The sequence below is a fragment of the Parus major genome, chromosome 2, assembly GCF_001522545.3.
Source record: "Parus major isolate Abel chromosome 2, Parus_major1.1, whole genome shotgun sequence".
NCBI lineage: Eukaryota > Metazoa > Chordata > Aves > Passeriformes > Paridae > Parus > Parus major.
This window is the reverse complement of record NC_031769.1, coordinates 53935818-53959268: the sequence shown is the minus strand read 5'-3', so window position 1 is coordinate 53959268 and position 23451 is coordinate 53935818. Positions and strand designations below refer to the sequence as shown.

The window sequence follows — 23451 nt, the reverse complement described above, 5'->3', positions numbered from 1 at the left end:
AGCTGCATCAGGAGCTCACAACTGGTGTATCTGGAGCAGTCTATAATCCATTGTCCATGATGGCTGTGGTGCACAGTGGCAGTGTCATTCAGCAGCCAATATTATAGAATTCAACATTACAGACTATTCTCACCCAAAAATCAAATCCTTTCCAGGTATGCATAGTGTTTCCCCGTCACTCTGCATTACACAGCAAGTGTACCCAGATCCTTGAGCAAAACAATCCCACATTTGCTGGAGGCAGGACTAAGCCAAACTGTCTTTCAAAACATAATCCTCATATGCACCACAGGGACTTTGTGTCCCTGTGCATGTGGAGGTTTTGCATATGGAGGTTTTAATTACGCAGGGCGAGCTCAATTAGCAGAGCCTTTAGTATGGACTAACCAGATGGCCTCCACAAAATGTAGATCCCAATGTTTGAATGTCCCATGACCTGTGGCTTTCAATATGATTTTTAACAGCCCATTGTACCATTCAATATTCCCAGAGACTGGTACATGATAGTGGGTATGATACACCCACACCATATCATGGTCTCTGGCCCAGGTGTCTATGAGGTGATTATCAAAATGAGTCCTGTTGTCTGACTCAATTCTTTTTGGGGTGTCATGTTGCCACAGAACTTGTTTTTCAAGGCCCAAGATGGCATTACAGGCAGTGGCATGAGGCACAGAGCACATCTCCAGTGGTTGTTTCTACCACTGTAAGTACATAGTACTTTCTTGATGGGTTTGAGAGACTGTGATGTAATCAACCTCCAAGCCCTCCTCATATTTATATTTCAACCATTGCCCCCCACACCACAGAGGCTTTACCCACTTGGCCTGCTTGACTTCAGTGCAGATTTCACAGCTATGGATAACCTGAGAGATAGGATCCATAACAAAGTCCACCCTCAATCACAAGCCTAACTCCTCCCTGTTGCATCTCTTCCTTGATGATCTGATGCATCATGGGCCCATCAAGCCAGAAATAATTCACCCTTATTCTGCCAATCCAGATCTACCTGAGACACTTTAATCTTGGCAGCTCGATCCACTTATCCATTGCTGTGTTGCTCTCCAGTAGCCTGATTCTTGGGTACACTTGCATCTACATGACTTAGTTTTACAAGCCAGGAAGCAATATCTTGCCACATTTCAGCAGTCTGGATGGATTTGCTCCATACAGCAAACTGATCCTTTTCCATTGGTCTGTGGGCCACCCCCACAGCGCATTTGTTACCATCCACAAGTCAGTGTAGAGGTAAAGCACTGGCCATTTCTCTCATCCAGCAAAATCTAAAGCCAGCTGGACATCTTACAACTCTGCAGCCTAGATCCATCTTGTCTAATTTCTGCAAATCATCACATAGAACTCCACACAGCAGCTTTTGATTTTCGGTATATTCCTACAATACAGCAGAACCATCAGTAAAGACTGCATATCACTTTTCATTTTGGGAAATTAATTATGATAGATGATTACATATGGTGGGATCTCCTCAGCACGTCATCTTTTCCTCCTCCAATAATAATGATAGTACAAAATTTTTGACTTCGGGCCAATTCATAATTTGAGATTTTGACTTCAGGCCAGTATCCCTGGGCAATTAGGGGTTTCTGTTTGAGCTTTCTGAGTAACAAACCACTTTGAATGCATCTGAAGCATGATGTGTGAAAAGGACTTTCCTTTTAAACATCCAGCCCAGAACAGGCCATCAGGGTGCCAGAAGGAGCTGTGCTTCAGTGACAATCACTTCTGAAGCAACTTCTGCTTCCAATAGCAGAGACTGTGGTCCATACTGGAGAGGCATAGGACATTTCCTCTCTAATATGCTTGAATCTTTCAAGTCTGTCCACAGTCAGGAAGGAAAAAAATCATTTCATATTGCCAGAGTAGTGTAGTTGCCTGAAGCCCTCTTTGTTATCTTTCTTTCACTGACATCAGTGCTAATGAGTTGGTGTACAATAATGATGTGCTGCAAATAAAACTTCTGCCACATGCATTTTGTAAACTGGACCTGATCTGAGTTTACAAGGGACTGCTTGTTATTTGAATCCTTATAGGTTACCACCAGCACAGCTAATTCTCTCTGGTAGTGGATATGTTTCTCCACACCCTCCCTTCGGCTTGACCACACTACTAGAAAATACTTGCAACAATTAATACCTTTCTCTCACACTTGATGGGAGTTGCTCCAGAGGCTAAGAGTTTCTGTCTTCTTCCCAATCTCTTTGTCAATGCCCACATCCCAGGACAGAGATCCCAGTTGTGTGGCTTCACTACCAGAGTTAGGTACCACAACCTTGTGAACAGACCAAGCAACACTGCGACCAGTGGCTTCATACATGGTAAAACTAATGCTTAGATCAAACTTGTTTCTAACCCTCTGTGGCCACATCTGGTGTCATCTCAACTCTTTGGGTCCCACAGTGGGTACCAAACTAGGCTGTTTTGGTTTAGGAAAAGTATTCTTCAATTTAGTGCTCCCACCAAAAAACTCCAAACTGTGTTCCACTCACTCCTCTCTTCCCCTTTCCCTCCCCCTGCCCCTGCAGTGGGCTGGAGGGGACAACTGGAGGCACAAAAGGTAAAGATCAGCAATTGAAACAACAATAATGTACTGGAAAAAGCAATGAAATAAGAAAGCTCAAGAGAGAGGAAGTAATTCACATGCAGATGTTTACCAAACACCACCCCAACCCATAAAACAAAATCAAAAAACCCATAAAAAGCCCTTCCCTCATACCTGGAAAATAAAGAGAGATGGAAGAGAATAACTTCCAGGTCCTAGCCATGCCACCTCCTGGCTGCTACAAAAATTAACCCTGTCCTGATCAGAACTAGGACATCAATTTGTGAGAAGCATGTGTGTTTTTCTTCTAATATCAAGTAGGGATGTATTCATTGATCTAGTACTAAATAATTTCAGTGAACACAAATCTATGCTTCATGGTAAGCTTAATGATTTTCCAGAAGAGAAAATTAATACTGCATCTGAATTTGGAATTAGAATATGAGTTTTATATAGCTTCATCTAAAAGTATTGTTATTATTCTTGCAAAACAAAAGTAGAATTTATTGGCTGAAATTAAAATACTTTTTTAAATGTATGAAATAATAGTTTTGTCTTCATTGCATGTGTAAAATAAATCAAAACTTGAAGATTTCGTGGTCTTACATCTTAATGTGAGGTAATCTTAATTCTCTCACAAATCTTTAGCAGTTGTGTATTTTAACACATTTAGTATAACTTTGAGTTAGAAAAGCATAAATATACACAGATTTTCCCCTAAAACTCATGTTAGAATCATCCTACTTGCATGAGCCTCTTGTGTGGCAGGAAAGAATCAATTACAGGCATGAGCTATCTGCTTCCAGCCAGTAAAACAATTATTGGCATATTTTTCCCTTTTGCATTTAGATTTACTATAGAACATGAAGTTATTGGACTTTGTAGAGAAAATAACCACCTAAGTGCTAGCACTGCTTAGGTTAGTAATTCATACTGGAGAAAAGTATCCCACACACTCCTTAAATGATCTGTTTGCTTTTACCTTTTTATTTTTTTTTACATTTTTAGATGTTTTTTATTAATCACTTGAGAACCTTATAACCATCACACAGAGCTCAATGATTTGTCTAGATTTGTGGGTCTGTCAACAGCTGGTCCACTATAAACTATAATTTTGATCAGTCAACTTCTTTTTAAGTAAGGGCAAAGTAAGCCTTTTTCACATCCATTACAAAAATGTAAGTAGAGTTCTATGAAGTACAGCTACACAAACATGGTTTTATGGTTCTAGAGCTAAGTAGAGTGACATATATTCCATGTTTTCCTAACTGAAAGACATATTAGCTTCCCAAATTAGAATTTCTACTATGTAGGTAATGTTTATATCTATAGGGAATGCATCAGACACTAGCTCCCTAAGAGGCATAATACTCAGTGCTTATGGTGTTAGAGGAGAAAGCTTCATACCATTTAGGAGGTTCTTAAAAACATCAGAGAAAAAGCAACATCTGTGTTAATATTTTTCTACTTCCTTACCTAATCCTACACACTCCTCTCAATTGCAGAAAAGAAAAGAACTTGCCTAGCTTTACCTGTCTGAAGAACTCCTCTAGCAGACACATGGTCCAGCGATGATGGAGATCCCAGGCTTTGGCTGGATGGCTGATATCTGCTGTATGTAATAACAGTGATAAGGCTTTCGGCTTGTCAATTCTGGAAACCCAAAGGATCAAAATAATTAATTGTCTGCTCTTGCAGGAAAGAATGACAAAAATCTTACCTATAGGAAAATAAGATCATTAGAATCTTTGACCAGGATATTTGTGAAGTGGTTTCTCTGACCATAAAATCAGACAACTTTGATTTCTCCAACATACATGATTCCTGTTTTAAAAGAGATACTAAGAAACACTAAATGTTCCCCATTTCATCAGTGTTGTATTTTATGCAGCTTAGAAGAGAAGATGGTCCCGATTATCCCACTGTAATGAACAGTGGGGATCTCTATGGCTCTGACAAGTCTACAAAATAACTGATAGAAAACTAGTGTGAGTACAGGAGGGAATCCCGATTTCACAGAAAAAAAAAATGCTGATGATTTCTTATGATCAAAATCTAAGAGGCTAGCCCAAGAACCCAGTAAATAATGCCTTCTTGGCGTGGGTGTTCTCTTTGTTTAATTCTGCCTTTTGGCTATCTGAAATGGTTGAAAGAGTTATAGCTTTTGAGGGGATCAGGTGGCTAGCCACAACCTGCTATGATACAGGTGTAATTCTGATATAGGTATAAATCTGATACAGATATAATTTTGTGAGGCTCTGGAAATAACTGTGTCCAGAGTGAAAAACTGACCACCACTCACAGCAATATAGAAAGAATTTTTTTGGGAAAAGCTGTGGACAAAATATTACAGCTCCCATTAGCATACTGGGAAGAAGAAAAGGCTTCTCCCATAATGCTCCATCTATTATTTTCTAGTCCTTCCCTCAGTGGATCACAAATTTTCGTCTGTTCTCTGGTTATGAGCAGGCTCCTTCCAGGGGTGACAGCTGACACCATCTACATCAGGGCAAAGGGCAAGTTGTGTTCTGTAGATCTTATAACCAACCTTAAGTCATACTCAGTTATAAAGGTCACTCTAATGAATCATGTCCTTGATGTTACACACCAGGGAAATGCCCAGTATGTCAAATGTCCAAAAATGTCACAATGGTGACATTTGAGAGCTTTGGGGCAGCAGCACAGACTATAGATGTGCATATAGGCATGTGCCCATCCCTCCCTAAGTGAATTATTTCAAAATTCAACAGAAGAAAGAATATTGCTGTAGATATCAAGGAAAGAGAGGGCCCCTGGAGAGGTGCTTTTGAAGTTAAACACGTTGGCAAAGCACCAGATGAAATGAATCCCCCCACTGCACTGTGTTGTGAAGTGACTCACCCTTCTGGCTGCTGCAAAGCATTCTTCATAGCTTTGATTTGCTGGAAGTGACAGGACATGTCAGTAGCCAACACCATCTCAATGACTAGAGCTCTAAACTCCCTTTTGGATAGCATCACAATGAGAGGAGCAAGGAAAGAGAAGCACAAAAACCAGCATCAGACACACTCCAGTTTCTTTTATTATCTGCAAATTATTGACAGCAATGCCTTTGTATGTAACTCTTAATTCCTCTTTCAGGGAGAGGGAAGAGGATGAAGTATTTTCTGCACAAACACATAAATGTGGGGGATGCAAACGAAGCCAGGTGGCTAATCCTTGGTAAGAGAAATAGTAGATGTTTTCTACAGAGCACATTGGTATTAGTACTCCTTTTTCAGTTAAGCACAAGTTTCTTAAATTATTTTCTTTTATAGGGCATTCGTAGAAGGAAGGGAAAAGACTGTTTAAAGCCTCAGAATCAGGAAGCTTGATTCAACTGGTCAATATGCATAAAGTTGAGTCATATGGTGGAAAATCAGCACAGTAAAAAAAAATCCCTAGTACATATGATGCATATATGAAATAAAGACCTTTTGGAACCTGCACTACTTCCCTGCTATTATTAATTCAATTATTATTAATTCAAAATATTCCGGTATGAGATTTTGTTAAGCAAACTTGCTGTCCTGGTTTGGTTTTTTTTTTTTCTGGAATAGAGTTGATTTTCTTCTTAGCTAATACAGTGCTGTGTTTTGGGTTTAATATGAGAATAATGCTGATAACACACTGATGATTTTATAGTTGATAAGTACAAGTAAGTAATAACTTACTCCAAATCACAAACTTTTGAGTTTCACATACTCTGACAGTGAGCAGGTGCACAAGAGGCTGGGAGGGAGCATAGCCAGGACACTTGATCCAAACTGGCCAAAGGCATACTCTGTACTATGGAACATCATGCCCAATATATAAACTGGAGCCAGTGATCACTACTTGGTGACAGACTAGGCACCAGTCAGCAGGTGGTGAGCAATGGTATTGTTCATCACTTGTTCCTCTTGGATGCTATTTCTCTCTCTCTCATATTTTCATTACTCTTATTATAATTATCATCATCATCATCATCATCAGTAGTAGCAGTAGTATTACAACACTAGTTTGCACTCCAGTTGAAATTTCTCTGAAGATGATATGGATGCCCTAAACAGTTTAAAATAACAGAAGGTTCTGATCTAGCACACAATACAAATTCATTTTCTCTTTCTCTGAGCTCAGGTATCTACAGATTAACAGAGGAAGAACAGCTCAAGTTTAGCATACCAGCTCAGGATTTGGAATATTCAGAAATGGGTCAGCATTCATTTAGAAATAAATCACTATTCTCCTTTTTATGAATGTCTCATGAAGTCTATTATCATGACTTCTTTCTTGACTATACAGTAGCTGCGCTGAAATTCCAGCCCCAGGCCACCACTGTGTACTGACCCAAGACTGCTGCACTTATCTGATCCCATGGGTGGCAGATAATGATGCTTCACCACCAGAGTTCTGCAACTGATGGTATCAGTCCACCCCTGTACCACCTCCTCCTCCCAACCCATAAGTACGATCAGTTGCATAGTTAACAGCATTCCAAATAACTATATGATGAATGAAAAGTAACTTTTCATGAATGAAAAACCTTTTTTTAATTTTACTTATCCTGGTCAGTTCCCAGTAGCACAAATGTCTCTGACAATACAACCAAGAGAGAAGAAGCTGAATACATAAAAATATACTTTTACAAGAATATAGTGTGATAATGCTGTGGGAACAATTAATGCTAGGAAGCAGTAGACTTTTCACTACATCCTCTGGATTTACAACTCCATCATATTGCTCTGCATGGGCTACTTCATGTGTAGCTTATTGCAGTATGACTACAAAAGCAAAGGGCTCAGTTCAGGCAAATGAGTCCATGATTGCAGTGCAAGAACATACATATGCTTATAAGCACACAGATACTACTTTCCCTTTCATAAATGTGAATCTGGAACATGCACATCCTCTGACCTCTACACATATTTCAGATCATCATTTTCTCTGAAACAGAGATGAAAAATACTTTAGAGACAGTAAAAAAATCAATTATTTCACTATTGAAAAATTCTTATTTGTCACTTCAAAAAGGCATCACAACAGCGTGTGATTTTGAACTCCAGAGCTTCTCTGGCTTTAAGGTCTTTAACCTTACAGCCAGTAGGGAGCAGGCCATGCTGTCAACTATCTTTTTACACTTTGGTTTCTAATCAACTTATTTGTTTGGTTTGTTCCTTCATGAAGCCAGGGAGTTGACTGGCAGTTACTTACACAGTTGCTGGCACAGCTTACAGGAGCCCACGCTTGCAGCATACCATGGAACACACTAAATTGACAGGCTTAATGTACCTCAAGGAATTAATTATCAAGTTTGCTTTGAACATAAATAAAAATATTGGTAATTTTTGGTATACTTTGATTTGGTTTGGTTTGGTTTGGTTATTTTCGGGTTTGGGTTTTTTTTTTTTTGTCCTTTTCAGCCTGCTATATTCTCTCTCTCCTCTTAGAGTAAAAGATGTCCAAATCACTCCAACTCTTACTCATGTATTCTTATGTCCTTCCAGTTCTCTTTTTTAACACTTGCCTTGCTCTACTGTGCTCTGGGACAGAATGAAAAACCCCATTCAGCCCTAGTGCATCACAAGCTATAATGAAACAGCAGTCATTTATTCACATGTGCTCTTTTTCAGATCAGGAATACAAACCAAGATTGCTTTGTTTATACACTCCATGATACCAGTTTATGGAAAGATAATATCAGAGGTAATAAAGGTCATTTCAGATGTGTATTCGTTGTTGTTTGCCTGTCCTGGTCTGAGCTGCTGTTTCTGAAGGCTTATTAATAATCTCACCCAACCTGTTGGGGGAAAAGGAGGGGATGATATTTCCCAACCTTTCACCTCCTTCTACCTCTTCAGGTCTAGCACATCACTTTTTGAGATTGCTGAATTCCCTCTGGATGTCAAGACATTATACTCTTGTTGCTAATTCTGCTATGTCTCCTCTATACATAGCAGTCCACAACATGTTTAGAATCAGGGATGAGATTTCCAGGGAGGTTGCCCAGAGATCTGTCCCAGGGGTGAAAAATCCTGAGTGGCATGGAATATGGGAGGATGTAAGCCAGATTTTGAAGAAATTACCTAGTCCAATGGTTTGGAAATTTTCCCCTGAACAAGTACGGAACCCAGCAAAGGTAACAGAATATTTGAAGGAAAATTACAGTGACAGTTCCAAAGAGGGTAACTTACTGCACTGTGCTGGGACATGGATAATGTTTATTGCATGATGGTCATTACTGCACAGTAGCACCTACAGCTGAAGGGGAAGAGGAACAAATCATCAGACACCCTGGTCACTCAGGCTACAGTTAAACCAGAAGGGCTACCTAAGCCAGCAGTAGTCACCCCTGTCCAGAGGAGGAAATACAAGACCAAGTGCATTTTCCTGATGGATGATGGTGGGGAGGCAGAATCCTCACAGCCAGCAGAGGAATCAGAGCTGGAAATAACCACCAAATCCCTCTCCTAAGAAAGTCTATTCAATCCACAGAAATACCTCACCTGATGAACAAGCGAGTCTATACTGAGCTGGCTGATTCAAGTCTGGGACACTGCAGGTGATGATACAATTTTGGATGGCACTGAAGCAAGGCACTTGGGATTTCTTTTGTGTGATGTGGGTATCAACCAGGGGATTGCAAGGCCCAAACTCTCAGCCTCTGGATGCAGGTCTTAGCAATTGTGAAGGAGAGATGCCTTTGCCAAGAGCACTTCCAGCTGCATCAAGGCCCTTGGAAAACCACCAAGCAAGGAATCCAAATCTTGAAAGACCTGTGATAAAGCTTGAAAGGCTATGATAGTCTCAAATAATGATGAAAACAAAAGAATTCCAAACACTGTACAACATTAATGTGGTTGAAACTTGCACAGCTTGGGACACAAATGTACTCCCACTTCCTAGTGATGCTGCAATGGAATGAGGAAAATGAGACAGTGAGTATTATGACAAGAAGGCTATAGACATATGAAGACACTGTCCACATCCCAATCTGAGCCGAAGCCTCAGCCTTGGAAAAAGACCTGGCTGAGTATATGTGGAAATTGGAAGAAGAGAGGATTGAAGAGAGCTATCAGAGAGCCATCAGACAGCCATCAAAAACTCAGAAAGGAGCTTAGGGAAAGCCTTTTCTACATTTCACCAGTACAGACCAGAATCTCTGCTATGCTAGTAGGCATCCCACAGCTAGGGAGAGGGAGTACACTCCACGAGGCAAGCTATGGTTCTTCCTCTGTGAATATGGAGAGGACATGAGAAGATGGGATGGAAAATCCACTTCCATCTTAGCAGCACAGGTACATAAACTAAAAGAAGAAACGACTAACAAAGGAAACTTGGCAAGAATGAATTTCATTTCCTGTGGGTGTGTTTCTGGGCAGAACCGAAGTGAAGATGATATGTCTGATCCTCTTGAAGGGACCTCCAGAATGTATGCCCAGGGAGTGAATGATAGGCAGAATTAGAGGGGCTCTGCCTCTCACTTGATAGAGACATGGGCTAATTGTGTCTATTGGATTCTGTGGATCCAATATCCTGGTGCATCAGAACCACAAAAATACAAAGCTTTGACTGACATTGGCATATGATCTACTCTGATGCCAGCATGACATGGTGGGGACAGAACCTGTTTCTGTTGCTGGGATGACAGGGGGGTCTCAGCAGTTGACTCTGTTGGAAGCTGAAGTGACCTTGACTGGGAAAGAATGGAAAAAACAACCTATTTTGACTGGTCCAGAGGTTCTGTGTATCCTTGGTATAGATTACCTTAGAAGTTTTCATTTGAAAGACCCAAAATAATTTTGTTGGGCTTTTGTGGAGACAGAAACATTTAAACACTTGAATACCTTGCCTAGTTTTTCAGAGGCCCCTTCTGCAGTAGTATACCCGAGGTACCAATTGCTGGCAAAACAATGCACCATTGACAATACTGCATTGACCAAGACTCTGTGATTCCCATCTGTAAGATGATCCATTAACTGGAGATCCAGGGAGAGGTCAGCAAGACTTGCACACCCTTCAATAACCCCATATATTCTGTGCATTAGTCTGAAGGAGAATGGAGTCTGACAGCAGACTATCATGGCCTGTACAAAGTCACACCACCACTGAGCGCTGCTGTGACAGACATGCTGGAACTTCAGTATGAACTGGGGTCCAAGGCCAAAAAGTGGTGCCACCACTGACATTGCTAATACATTTTTCTCTATTCAGCTGCAGAGTGCAGGCCACAGTTTGCTTTCACTTGGAGGGGCATTCCCTACTCCTGGAACCAATGGCGCCAGGGTTGAAAGCACAGCCCTGCTATTGGCCATAGAAAGGGGTGAGGCTCCAGAACATCTACAGTACATTGATGACATGATCCTATGGAGTAAAATGGCACACAAAGTTTTTGAGAAAAGGGAAAAAATAATCCAGGTTCTCCTCAAAGTGGGTTTTGCCATCAAACAAAGTAAAGTCAAGGGACCTCCACAGGAAATTCATTTGCTAAGAGTGAAGTGACAAGATGGATATCAAGAAATTCTAGAAGAGGTGATTAACAATATAGTTACTATCTCCCCACTGACCAACAAGAAGGAAACACAGACATTCCCAGGCACCATGGGTTTTTGGGGGATGCACATCCCAGAGTACAGCCAGATTGTAAGCCCTCTCTACATTGTGACACAGAAGAAAAATTATTTCATGTGGGGCCCTGGACAACAACAATACTCTGAACAGATCAAACAAGAGATTGCCCATGCAGTTGCCCTTGGGTCAGTCAGGATAGGACAGAATGAGAAGAGTGTGGTCAAATGAATGAATGAATGAATGAGAAGAGTGTGTGCCAAAATTAAAGTGTCCAGATATAGACTGGCAGCACAAGGGTGAGTTACTTCTAGTTTGGTGGGCCCATGATGCCTCAAGTCATGAGGGAAGAAGAGATGCAACACACCAATGGGCTTGTGACCAAGGGGTGGATTTGACCATGGATACTACATCCCACATAATCCATGATTGTAAGATGTGGGCTGCAATCAAGCAGGCCAAGCAGATAAAGCCCCTGTGTTATGGGGGGCATTGGTCTGAAAGTACGTATGAGGAGGCCTGGCAGATTCATTACGCCACACTGCACAAACCCACCAAGGCAAATGCTATGTGCTCCCAATGGTAGAAACTACCACTGGGTGGCTGCAGACATACCCCATGCTTCATGTCACTGCCCAGAACACTATACTGGGCAATGGGACTCATTTCAAAAATAGCCTTGTAAACACCTAGGCTAGAGATCATAGTGTTGAGACCCTTGTGTTGGTATATCATATTCTATCATGTACCAACTGCTGGAAAAGCAAAGCAGAACAATGGACTATAAAAATCCACACTGAAGGCAATGGTTGATCGAATCTCCAAACTGTGGCATCTGCATTTAATAAAGTCTACCTGGTTAGTTAATCCCAGAGATTCAATTAACTGAATTTACCCAATTGTTACCTCTGTGCACAGCAGATGGAAATAAAGTCACCATGATGCATATGACAGCTATGTTAGGAAAGACAGTTTAGATTATTCCTGCTTCAAGCAAAGGCTAACCCAGTCATGGGATGGTTTTTGCTCAAGGACCTGGTTACACTTGGTGAGTAATGTAGAGGGACAGTGAAACATGTCATGTACCTCAGGGGAACTTGACTTTGAATGAGAACAGAATGTTGAATGGTATATGTAACACTTGTTGCTGAAAGGCAATGCCACTCCATGTTGGAAATAACATGGACAATGAGAATGAAATGCTCCTATTATATCAGTCATGGATTACATTAAGTCAATCCACATCTTGGGGGAACAATCAGTGACTACTGAAATAATACCTGTATTTGTATATAGTTGTTTGTATGTATATATGTATATAGTTAAAAAGTATTAATTGGGAGATGGTATGGAATAAGGAGTGGATAAAATATTGGGATCCAAAAAATGTGAATTGTATTCCCTTATTCCTCTGTGTCAGTTCACACAGTTTGTGTTACTGAATTTTGTTCCAAGTCCCAGGACTTTATTATAGGAAAATACTACATTAAAAGAAATATCATCATTGGCAGATTCTTGCTAAAGGTATTAAACTCAGAATATGCATGTGCCTATCCTGAGTTCACAGGAACAAAATTTTACAAGAAAATTTTACATGGTCCTGCAAGCATGCACATACTATTAATTATGAAAAAAAAAAGCATATTAACAAGGTCAGTAAAAAAACTCATGGTTTCTCACTGCAATCTTGAAACAAATAACAGTGATTGACAAGGAGGGTTCAGAATTATTTGAGGGACAAAACACCAAGCAGCTTTACTGAGAAAGTCAGAACTGAATTCAAAGTTTTTCCTGAAGTTGTATTCCTACACACAACTAAACAACTAAACATTTTCCAGATATATTTTTTTCAGCCTTTATTCAACCTCCTTATTTTATTTATTATTTTTATTTTATACTTGGCAGTAAAGGTTTCAATAAACTCCATGGAACTCACTAACAATTACATACAGTGTCAAAAAGACATCCGTAATATTATATTGGAAAATGTAAGTTCACTTTACATTTATTTTCTTAGCTCACTGTGATCTGTTTTTGATATAGTTTTTTCATTTGATCACTTGCACAAATGGGATTCACAAAATGCAGCAACTCAATTAATTTTCAAATATTTAATAAGCACCAGAGAAATATACATATTCCTCCATGGCGGAAAAAAATGTTGTTTAAGCACTAGTAAATATTCAGCTCTTTTCTTCTTACTGTAACCCGAAAGTCCTCTTCCATTCTCATCTGCTTTCCTTACAAAACCCATGGCAATTTATTTTTCAGCTATGAAATGTGTCTCCAATTTTCTATGTATCTTTTCTGAAAATACATTCCCTAATTAGATGAAAGAATACCAAAAAGTTATAAAATCCACACAGACATCAACGATTGCAGATCATCAGATCTTTTTTTCCTAGTAACCTGAAAAAAAGAAGTCAGAGCTCAGCTCAGAAAGGTACTCAAGAATTTATAGTCCAAAAAATATCACTCAGGCCTTTTGCAGAGGGAGATTTGTCAGTCTACAAAAGTGAAGTGCAATTTGGGTACATTTTATTAGCTGCCCAAAGCATCCTTCAATACTAAGGGTCCTACTTTTGAGTCCTAGAATAAGGAAACTCTGGACTTCTTAGGTTTTATTTTTCAACACCTCAGATTTTGCTGAAGTCAGTTGATGTTTACAGTGCTTCCCAAATGTTTGCTTATGGGAATTTGTAGTTGCAGTCAAAAGCAAAAGCACACAGTAATCACAATGTTTTAGAATTAGAGCAGGTCCAGACAACGCTCTTTATTCTGCAGCACTGCTGCTTGATCAGCAGCTATAAAATCATACTTGAGAGAGAAGAAATAAGCAATCCAAGCCACTGAATACTTTTGCTCAGGCAGTTACAGTACTTTTTAAAGGGATGGGTTACTCTTCAAAACTTGGATTCTAAGTACATTGCATCAACAGAATGCACATACTGGCACTACAGAACCAATGAGAAATACCTGAAACTGGCTTTGATTCAATCAAAAGCTTTCAAATGTTTAAAGCTCAAAAGCAGACCATTTACCTAAAGCCAGTATCTATGCAACAAAACATATGCAATTAGCTGCTCCACTAAAAACAGTGGCTTTTCCTTGTAGACAGTGGCTCTAAGACTGATGTTTCTAGTCACTTAGTTCCTTAGTTGTTTCCTGACCAACATTAAGCAAAGCAGTAATTTGCTGCCAATATTTGACAAGGCATTTTCATCTGTACCTAAAATAGATTTTTGACATCTCAGTGGAGATATTTTCTTTCTGTTCCTTCTTGCTGCCCACCATGACACTATTCTACATATTGGCAGACAGAATTTTCAGGACACTCCTCCACAACACTCCTATTGACTGAAATCAGCACTGTAAGTTCCTGGTGTTTGGCTAGAGGACCACATCACTGTTGAGAAGTTGAAATAAATAGGAAACTTAGACTAAACAGATTAGCAAGCAGAGCCTTCACTAACCATTTTGGTAGAAGTCAACCCCAGACACAGGCTTATTTCCCCATTTTTATATTAAAATTAGATTAAACAACTACTCAGCACTATGTTACATTTAAGAATATGTAGAAGGCACTGTGTATCACACGATTCACAAGTTGCTTCCTCTTCCATGAAAAAGACCATGGGGTGAGATCCTTCCTGTCTAGCACTCTCAGCCATTTTTAAATTATCACCCCTTGAAATTCACGAAACTCTATGAAAACAGAAAATCATCATCACTTTGAACAGTCTGCTATTAAAAAGTTAATCATGGGCTTATTTTGGCACATAAATCAGATATTTAATGAGGTGCTTTTTAAATTACAGCTTCTTAAATCTCCTAAGCATACGTAGTAGATCCATGCCCCTGGACTGGATTATGTTTTGTATTAAGTCCCATATTTAATTTCCAGGCAGGAAGTGTTAAAGTACATAAAGGTTATATTTTAGGTCAAAGAAACAGCAGGTTAGCACTACACTCAATTACATGTATACAAAGAGTGTCTCTGTGATACTTAGTAATTATATGGGAGCCAATTTGTAAACTATAACCCATTGTCACAAAGTCTAGTCTCATTATCAGAAGTGAAAATTGAAAGCAGGAATAAAAAAGACAATCACCTTTGAAAGTTCTTTATCTTGTAGCATAGAAAGACTAACATGTAATATACAATAATGCATATTGCTATTCAAACAAGGCAATACCAGTATATGATGATGCTGCAATATTCCTAGGCATCCACCATGCTCATTTTTACCTCCAATCATCCTTTGAGAGATTAGATAAAATATTCATCTCTTCATCATCTTGCAAAAGACGATATGCCGCACTAACATGGTGATTTTCAAGCACAGACCGGTCATTATATAGAATGGCTGAGTCTGACCTAGCATTTAAAAGAAAACATAGGAAAGGTTGTTTCTTCCCTGTCTAAAGAGACTCAGAAGTTTTCCTTTGATCAGCTACAGCAATTAAGTCTATAGAATAGATATGAGCATTTTAAGAGTACTTGTAATTCTTTGTTAATTGCTATTACTCCGTAAAAGAAACCTAAAGAACACTGCAAAATCCATTTCACCAGATGAGATTCACCTAACTGCCTTGTTACATAGTTGAAAACAAGTGCTGAAAGCTGTGAGAGATATGTAAACTTGGAGTAGAACCATGAGGCTTTTTCCTAGTTCTTATGCATGTCTCTCTGATATTAAAATCAGACTGTATCCAAGTAAGCAATTGCAAGATGTGACCCAATACTGTTTACAGAACAGCAAACTGGCTGTAAGCAAGACATAACTCAACTGATTTCTGACATTTGTGTGCTCGACTATGTTGTCTGGAAAGGCAATTGCCAGTGGGACAGAGTTAAGACCAAAGGTACTTTACTCCTGTTTTTAAGCCCCAGAGCAGAGATCTGTGACTGATGAAAGGGTAAACTGGTCTTAAGACAAAGAAGTTAACAGCAACAGAGGGTGAATATGTTTTGTTACAATCCTTAATCAGATTTGATTCATAGAGACTATATTTTCATCCTCTGACGCTTCACATTGTCTGATATTCTTGAACATTTTTATAAGTATTTGGAAAGTATAGCAGATCCCTAATTCCTGTATGCATGAAGTTGTGAGAAGAGTAGTGTGGCTTCACCCAGAATAGAGACACAATCTTCTTTCTATGTTTCCATCACTACTGTGCATATGTGTGCTTTATTCTGAAAATCATTATTGATGCACAGCATGATTCAGCTAACACACTACAGACACATATTTTAATTACAGACACATAATCATAATGCATCTTATAAATGCCCAAGTGTGCAATGTCAGCCGAGGACATTTAGACATTTTGGCATTGCTACCAGCACTCTCTTATTGTCAAAATAATTAGATGCCAAATTATCACTGAAACTAGAGACTTCATAATCTTTGCATACTTCTGAATTTTGCTGCCATCTCCATCTTATTTTCCTCTCTTCCACCAACCCAAAAGCTTTTTAAACCTATTATAGCTCTACCTAGCAACTTATGATGCTTTAAAAGAGTATTTCTCTGATTAGGTAGTGGTAAGCATATCCCCTTGCTGCAGGTGTGGTTTCCAACAAAAGTAAAAATAATATGTGTAGTGTTCATGTTCACTGATGAATGCAACAAACATGGTTGAATGCCTGATTTATGCTGATTATATTTGATTCTTCAAATTCAACAAGGAAAAAAACTGTAAAATTACAGTATCTCCTTCAAAACTTCATCAAAATACATCACTCTATACAGCCATTTGTCTTTGAAAACTTTACATGGAAATATTTTTGAAACTTTCTTTTTCCTGGTTATTAATATGAAGCAATGCTCAGGAAATTAAGAATACATGCATTCCATTGTAAACATCTGAACAAGAGAAAATTAAATGTAACCCGAGAAAGTGAACTTTCCTCCTGTAACACTTGAAAGCAGAAGTTCCTGCACTTTTCTAAGGCTGCTGTACTGTTATTCTCCCAAGGTTTCTCCCTCTATTTCCTGACCCTTTGTCATGATTTACAGTGGCCTCACCGTGTCTGGATATGAAAATTGTTGGTGGTTCCAGTGTGTTCATAGTCATGTATGGCAGCTGCGAAAATCATAGCGAAGATCTCCAGCTCTGTCAGCCAGTGCTGAAAAGAAATTACAGTACAATCAGATAAGCTGTCATTTTGTCAGGCTTTTGTCTTCTAAGGTAAGTATTTATTCTCTGTTGATAGTCAGTGTTGCATGTCTTTCCCCTGCAGTCTGCCAGCTGTTTTAAGGCAAGCTTCTCTGGCTGATAAATAAAAGCCAACAAGTATTCATTCTGGACCTTCATCTAAATAAACTGAACTTCAGCAAAATTGTTTCAGGAGCTAATAAGGTTTAAGGCAGAGCAAGGGGAAACATGTGCCCTTCTAAAAGAGCAATATTTGAAGAAAAGAAACAAGGAAAACTCAAAAAATCAAGGTTCAAGGTGGAGAGAAACTTGATGATATATATGCAGGTAAACACATACCACCAGGGTATGTATTTTCAGTTCAGTTTACCTGAGCAGCAGAGACTCAGATACAGAAGAATGTCACTATTTTTCAGAAAACGAAAAGTCTTTGTCATTCACTGAATCATAAGGAGAACAAGGAAGACAACCTCAAAAGATGTACATCTTGTTATTTATATATCATTTTTAAAAGCACTTGAGAAAGCTTTGACATTTCTGTGATTTTCCTAGTTCCCAGTCAAAGCCTTATTTTACAATGCTTAAGTCACTTTTGCCTTAGATTTATAAATTATTTGGATGGTTTGAATAATTTTTATCTGAGTCAATAAATCATTTTATTGTCTGGTTTTCCTCTGGTAGCCCACAAGGAGTGTTGTTAACATCAAGAATTTTGGAGTCAAAGGTTTTAGATACTGTGGATGCAGTAAATATTTGTATGAAATGCTTAAATGTATTGAATTTAGAAAAAGCCTTTACCACAGTGATTGCCAAATACTTCTACAACACCTCACTGTCAACCTGCAAATGTATTTCACATACAAACTGGTTTTTAATTCAAAGTCCAGCAAAGGCAGTAAGGCTTCCAAAATCTATTCTAGACATCTCCTATAGCTCAGGGGCCACCACTAGGGTGTTAAGTATGTGCAGGGAAGCACAGGTAACAGTGGGGCTCTGCAAACAGCAACCTGTCTACCTCTTTATCTGGGTTTCACAGTCATCTCTGCATAACCAGTGAAGAATGGAGCAAGCCTCAGTTTTAAAGATCCCCTTACATTACAAATGTAGTTTGAAAATATAGCCCAGAGATATTTTGAACAATTCTACTGACCATAATAATGGTAGTTCTTGGGTTTGGGCTGTTTCCATTTTTTTTTCCTTTTTTTATTTTCCTTTTTTTTTCTGTTTTGTTTTGTTTTGCTTTGCTTTGCTTTGTTTGTTTGGGTTTTTTATGGCAAGAGAGAGAGGACAGTGAGAAGTGCAAGAAATGATCAGAAACAGAAACTTCACTATTTTCTCATATCTGCACAATTGATCCAGGACATGACTGGAGAGCACTGATGGCAGAGAAATCTGTTCAAATTTTTTTCCAGCTGTGACTTGTGAGAAAGGAATGATTTCCAAATTATTAAGAACATTAATTCAAGTTTCAAGCTATAACTTCTGGCAACTGCAATGGTGGAAAAATGGAACTAGGGTTTCTAGGCTACATGTCTAGATCTGGACTTTCACTCTTAACAGGGGTCTGCCATTTTCCAAAAGGAGAGACTGCAAATGATAGAAAAAATCAGGGCACAAGTGATCAGAAACAGCCAGGGCAAGCCTATATTATGCATGCAGAACTCATTCAGGATACATTCAGCTAGTCCAATACATCAACTTCAGATCCTCTTGACAGCATCTGACAATTCCCATGCTAGCAAGATCTCATGTCCAAAGTCTTAAAGCGTAACTAAGGCAATGAGCCTTAGTGTTTGAGCTTTCCTACCCTGTCTCTTAAGGCACATAAAGGAAAAGTGCTGACTTGCACACCTTACCAAAGCACCACTTGGTGAACAATTTTGGGTAAGGTAGGTTTTCAAATAGGGTGTATTAGATCTTTTTATTAGCAGTATCTTCTATTAGCAGTATTAAATATTGTAACAGCATTCTGAGAAGATTACCCAGAATAAAACTGGAATTACAGCTGTTAATTGTTGCAATAAATGAAGCAGAGTAAGTAAAACAAAGTCAAAATAGGCTTGTGAGTAACACAACTGAATTAACTGGAACATTTTAGTCCCTTTTTTCCTGCCACTACCTTGCAAGTGAAAACAAACAATATGGCAAAGAGCATGCAGAGAATGGATGCAATCTCCATCAAACTGCTTACTTTACATTTCACTGCTTTGTGGTTGATTCCACCTTGGAAACAGGGAAATAATTTTTAAAGAACAAAGCTGTCATGAACAGCAGGACAGTGTCACAAAAGATAAAAAGAGCAAGGAAATGTGAATGAGTTTGATTTCTAAAGGGCTGATAAAACCAATCCAGAATAAAACTGTATCAAACTTTTTACAATGGTAGGAGCTCAGAAATGGCAGAGGGTAAAATGTATGAAATACCAAGTACTGGCTTCCAGAATTAAAAAAATAATGGGCAAGAAAGCATGATTGCCATTCAAAAATATACAGTAAATGTGAAGCATCCCTTTAGTACTAAAAGATGTGACAGAAGACCTGCACTTTCACAATTTTTCAGGTCTGCTGCAGGAAATAGTTTCCTGTAATTCGTGCCAGTATCAGAGAAAGAAGTCTTAAACAGTACAGTTTGCTCTTCATTGTCTAGGTTGAAAAAGAAATTGTGGAATTTCCTAACAGTTATAAAGATTAATTAGAAAACAATACAAAACAAAGTAATAATCAGAGCTGAACAACAGAATTTAATAATGGAAGGAATGAAATGAACAAAAAGTGTGTCAGCTCTTGGAAGCTGTTCTTGCATGTCATATTTGTATGCCAATCCTCTATGAGATAAACATCAGATTAATTTCAAATTCTCTTTCAACATTTTGTCTATGAGTCAAAAATTGTACTGTAGTTCATACAATAAAGTATAACTAACTAACTCCAAAGCATCATCCAGAGGGAAAAAATAACAGGAAAACTGAGGAAATTTTACAAAAGGAGAGGGAAAGAAGATTTAATTGAAAATAAAATTTTTAAAAAAGAGGGATGGATCAAAACTATTCAGAGAGTTCATAAATAAGAGGGAGCATGACAAAGGCAAATGAACCATGTAAAGGCAAACCAGAAACCTGTTTCTTATTTTTAAAACTAGAACAAATTTTAACTATATAGACAATTTAAATGTGAAAGAAACAAATTTTCCACATTACAGATTACTAGATAGCAAGAAAAATGAGGAGTTTTTTTCTTATTTTTGTACATATTTTTTTCACAAGTGGTCTCCATCCTATTGGTGAAGAATTAAACCAATGGCTCTAACACACTTCTCAAACTAAAATCTTGTGTTCCAGCATGTCCAAGCTGCTTACATAAATATTGTAGAAGTGATCAATTTAAGAACTATACATACTACAGTAACAGTAAGATAGATGATGTGAGCAAATCTTGAAAAGAAATGAAAAGAGGAAAAGGCCTCCTGCGTTTCTTTACTTAGTTTGGTTGGGGGGGGGCTATTTTGGGTTTGGTTTTTCATTTCTTTGTAGTCCACTGCATTATCTCTCTCAGAGGAAAAAAAGTCCAAACTTCTCTATTGCTTAATCATGTATTTTCATGTCCTTCTGGCCTGCTTTTTTTAAATATTTTCCTTGCTTTAGTGCACTCTGAGACAGAATAGGAAATCCCATTCAGCACTGCTGCATCACAGCCTAGAATGAAATAGTCATCATTCACTCACATCTGAGTTGCTGCTAAATGACTAACATACCAAGAAGCAGCAAGATGTAAAGGTAGTTCTGAATATACATAGGATGGGGATCAGCTATATTTAGGCAGCTGTTTTAATTCAATAGAATTAATTAATTAATTTAATTCAATTTAATTTAATTTTGAAGCATGGTACCCCCACATGAAAACTGCACTTCTTCCATGATTTGAGGAGGAAAAGGGAATCTATTTCCTCGCCACTGGAATACCATTCACATTACTCAACATTGCACCTGTTCCTACTGACTACAACTTGCAGTGCATTTTCATTAACTAATGGTCCTAAAAGCAACAGTGACCAATTTAGTATCTCACAGGAGTTTTTGAGTATCTAACTGTATTAGATGCAATTCTGACCTAAGTCCTTTTTGCTTCAGGCACAATCAAAAGCAAGTGACACAACTTCCATCAGAATTAGCCTGTCTGAATCAGACAGCACCTGAGTCCTTCCAAATCTGCTCCTGATAAACAGCAGTATTTACTGCTCTAATTGCAGTGTGACTGCAATTCACAATGCAATCTATTTCCAACACAGGAGACTTGGGATGTTTACAGGAGGCAGTGGAGTGTGTGACTCCTCAGGGAAGAGTATCCAGTTCTGGCTTCAGCATTGAAAGCAACACCTGTGTGGCAATCAAAAAACTGCAGAAATGCAGATCATATGCACAAAACATAGTTCCCAAGCATGAGCAACTCTATAGTTGTTGAAACTGGCCTAAAAGACCAGTAAGAACTGCACTATGCCCTGTTATCTTGTACCTCTCTGTCCTATACTCCATCAACCAGTAAACACTGGTGGCAGTATTTTTTTGGGTTTCTTATTGAGCTGCACAGAAAAAGGTATCATCAGCACACAAATATCACTACAAGTGAGGCTGACAGACAATTTTTATAGTGATTTTGTATAGCTGATTAAAGGTGCTCGTTGCATGAGAATGTTGGAATTTGGTTGGGTTGAGGCACATGGTTTTTCCTTCCCTTTTTTTTCAACAGTTCCAGATATAGTTTGTAACACTCTGGGGAGTGTTCAAGAAGGCCTGAACTGCAGCAAGAGCCTAAGAGCCTCAACATCTGATGACCTGGTTTCATGTGTCTGCTCTGCACTACAAAGGCTCCATAATCCTTGAACTGCACACTGGTTAGTGAAAGGACCTTAGCAAAATGAAGTGCCATAGAACAGAATTACACATATTCAGCTACCAGACACAGAGCAATCACTGAATGGCCAAGGTATAACAGGAGATAACTGCTAAACACTTAACAGATTAACCTCCCTTTCACAATTCCAACCTTCCTTTCACTGTCACCTTTGCCTCTACACTTCTGCCAATGCAAGAGCAAGGGCAAATTAGATGCATGGAAAAAGTGAGGCAAATAATGTGTGAAAAAGATATTCTCCACAGAATCAGACTAAAGGTAATTTCATTCCTTTTTCTGGCTGAAGTGGTAACCAGGAGAAAGGAGAATGAATACATATGTATCCGATACACTTTGAGCTTTCCCTGCTATTTATTAACTTCCCAATGGTGTGGAGCAGCAACTTTCTGAGCATCCAGATGAATCCAAACCACAATGGTTGATCTTCACTCTGGAATCTATCTTCCTTCAATTTCTCTAGTCCATCCTCAAATGTATTTCTCTTGTTTGTCTTGAGAACCACTGCGGGAACATATTGTGCATTAAGTTTGTCTTTTAAGCCCTCTATCCATTCCTGGCATTATTGTCACGCTTCAGCTGTCCTGTAGGTTTCTGTGCAAGCCAGTCCAGATAATTTTGCTGTAGAGAAGTGGATGAAGATCAGTATTTCCAGATACCAGCACTTGATATGCTCAGATAAGTGGAATGAATTATCATTTGGATGTACCCTCTCCCTACCTTAAGAAGAAAGCTTAGACAATATGATTCTTCATATTAGATGAAATGAATTCCAGCAAATGTGTGTTGGCAGATTCACACAGAAGATCTGTGGCAGTGTGAAAAACCAAGCTTGGGTTTCTCATTCATCCTCTTTAGATCACTGTTAAAAGAGTTATCGACAACTTCACTTACCCTCTGTTCCTAAATAATCCAAAGTCTTTACCTGTATTAGCCCAGCCATATCAAACTGTGACTACAGTATAAAGAGGTTCTACTGTGGATAATCAAAATCTCATTAATAAGCAGAAACTGCTGCAAACTCACTATATATACAGGATGCCAAGTCTTTTACTTACCACTGTTCCTGTCTTGAAAAGGAGGTAATGGACTGTCTGTGTGACATCTGCAGCATGCATTAGGTTGTGATAAGGATTTTTGTGTTTACTGTAGCCAACCTCCAGAGCTTCCACAAAAGACACCAAGGCAGAAATGGGAATCTAAGTAAACCAGCACAGAATTAAAGAAAGAAAGAAAAAAAAAAAAAAAAAAAAAAAA

The 23451-nt window shown here is 38.7% G+C and overlaps 1 protein-coding gene across 7 annotated transcripts in view; it reads right to left on the bottom strand.

Moving 5' to 3' along the window:
* PDE1C (phosphodiesterase 1C) overlaps positions 1 to 23451 on the bottom strand; it is a 207921-nt gene that overhangs the window by 49959 nt on the left and 134511 nt on the right. For all 7 annotated transcript variants that reach the window (XM_015619318.2, XM_015619319.2, XM_033512002.1 and 4 more), the window contains 5 exons: positions 23253 to 23393; positions 17161 to 17261; positions 15375 to 15503; positions 5441 to 5542; positions 4093 to 4213 (listed from right to left, as the gene is read on the bottom strand). In XM_015619318.2, coding sequence (XP_015474804.1) covers positions 4093 to 4213; positions 5441 to 5542; positions 15375 to 15503; positions 17161 to 17261; positions 23253 to 23393 — 594 coding nt within the window. The remainder of the gene's footprint in view (positions 1 to 4092; positions 4214 to 5440; positions 5543 to 15374; positions 15504 to 17160; positions 17262 to 23252; positions 23394 to 23451) is intronic.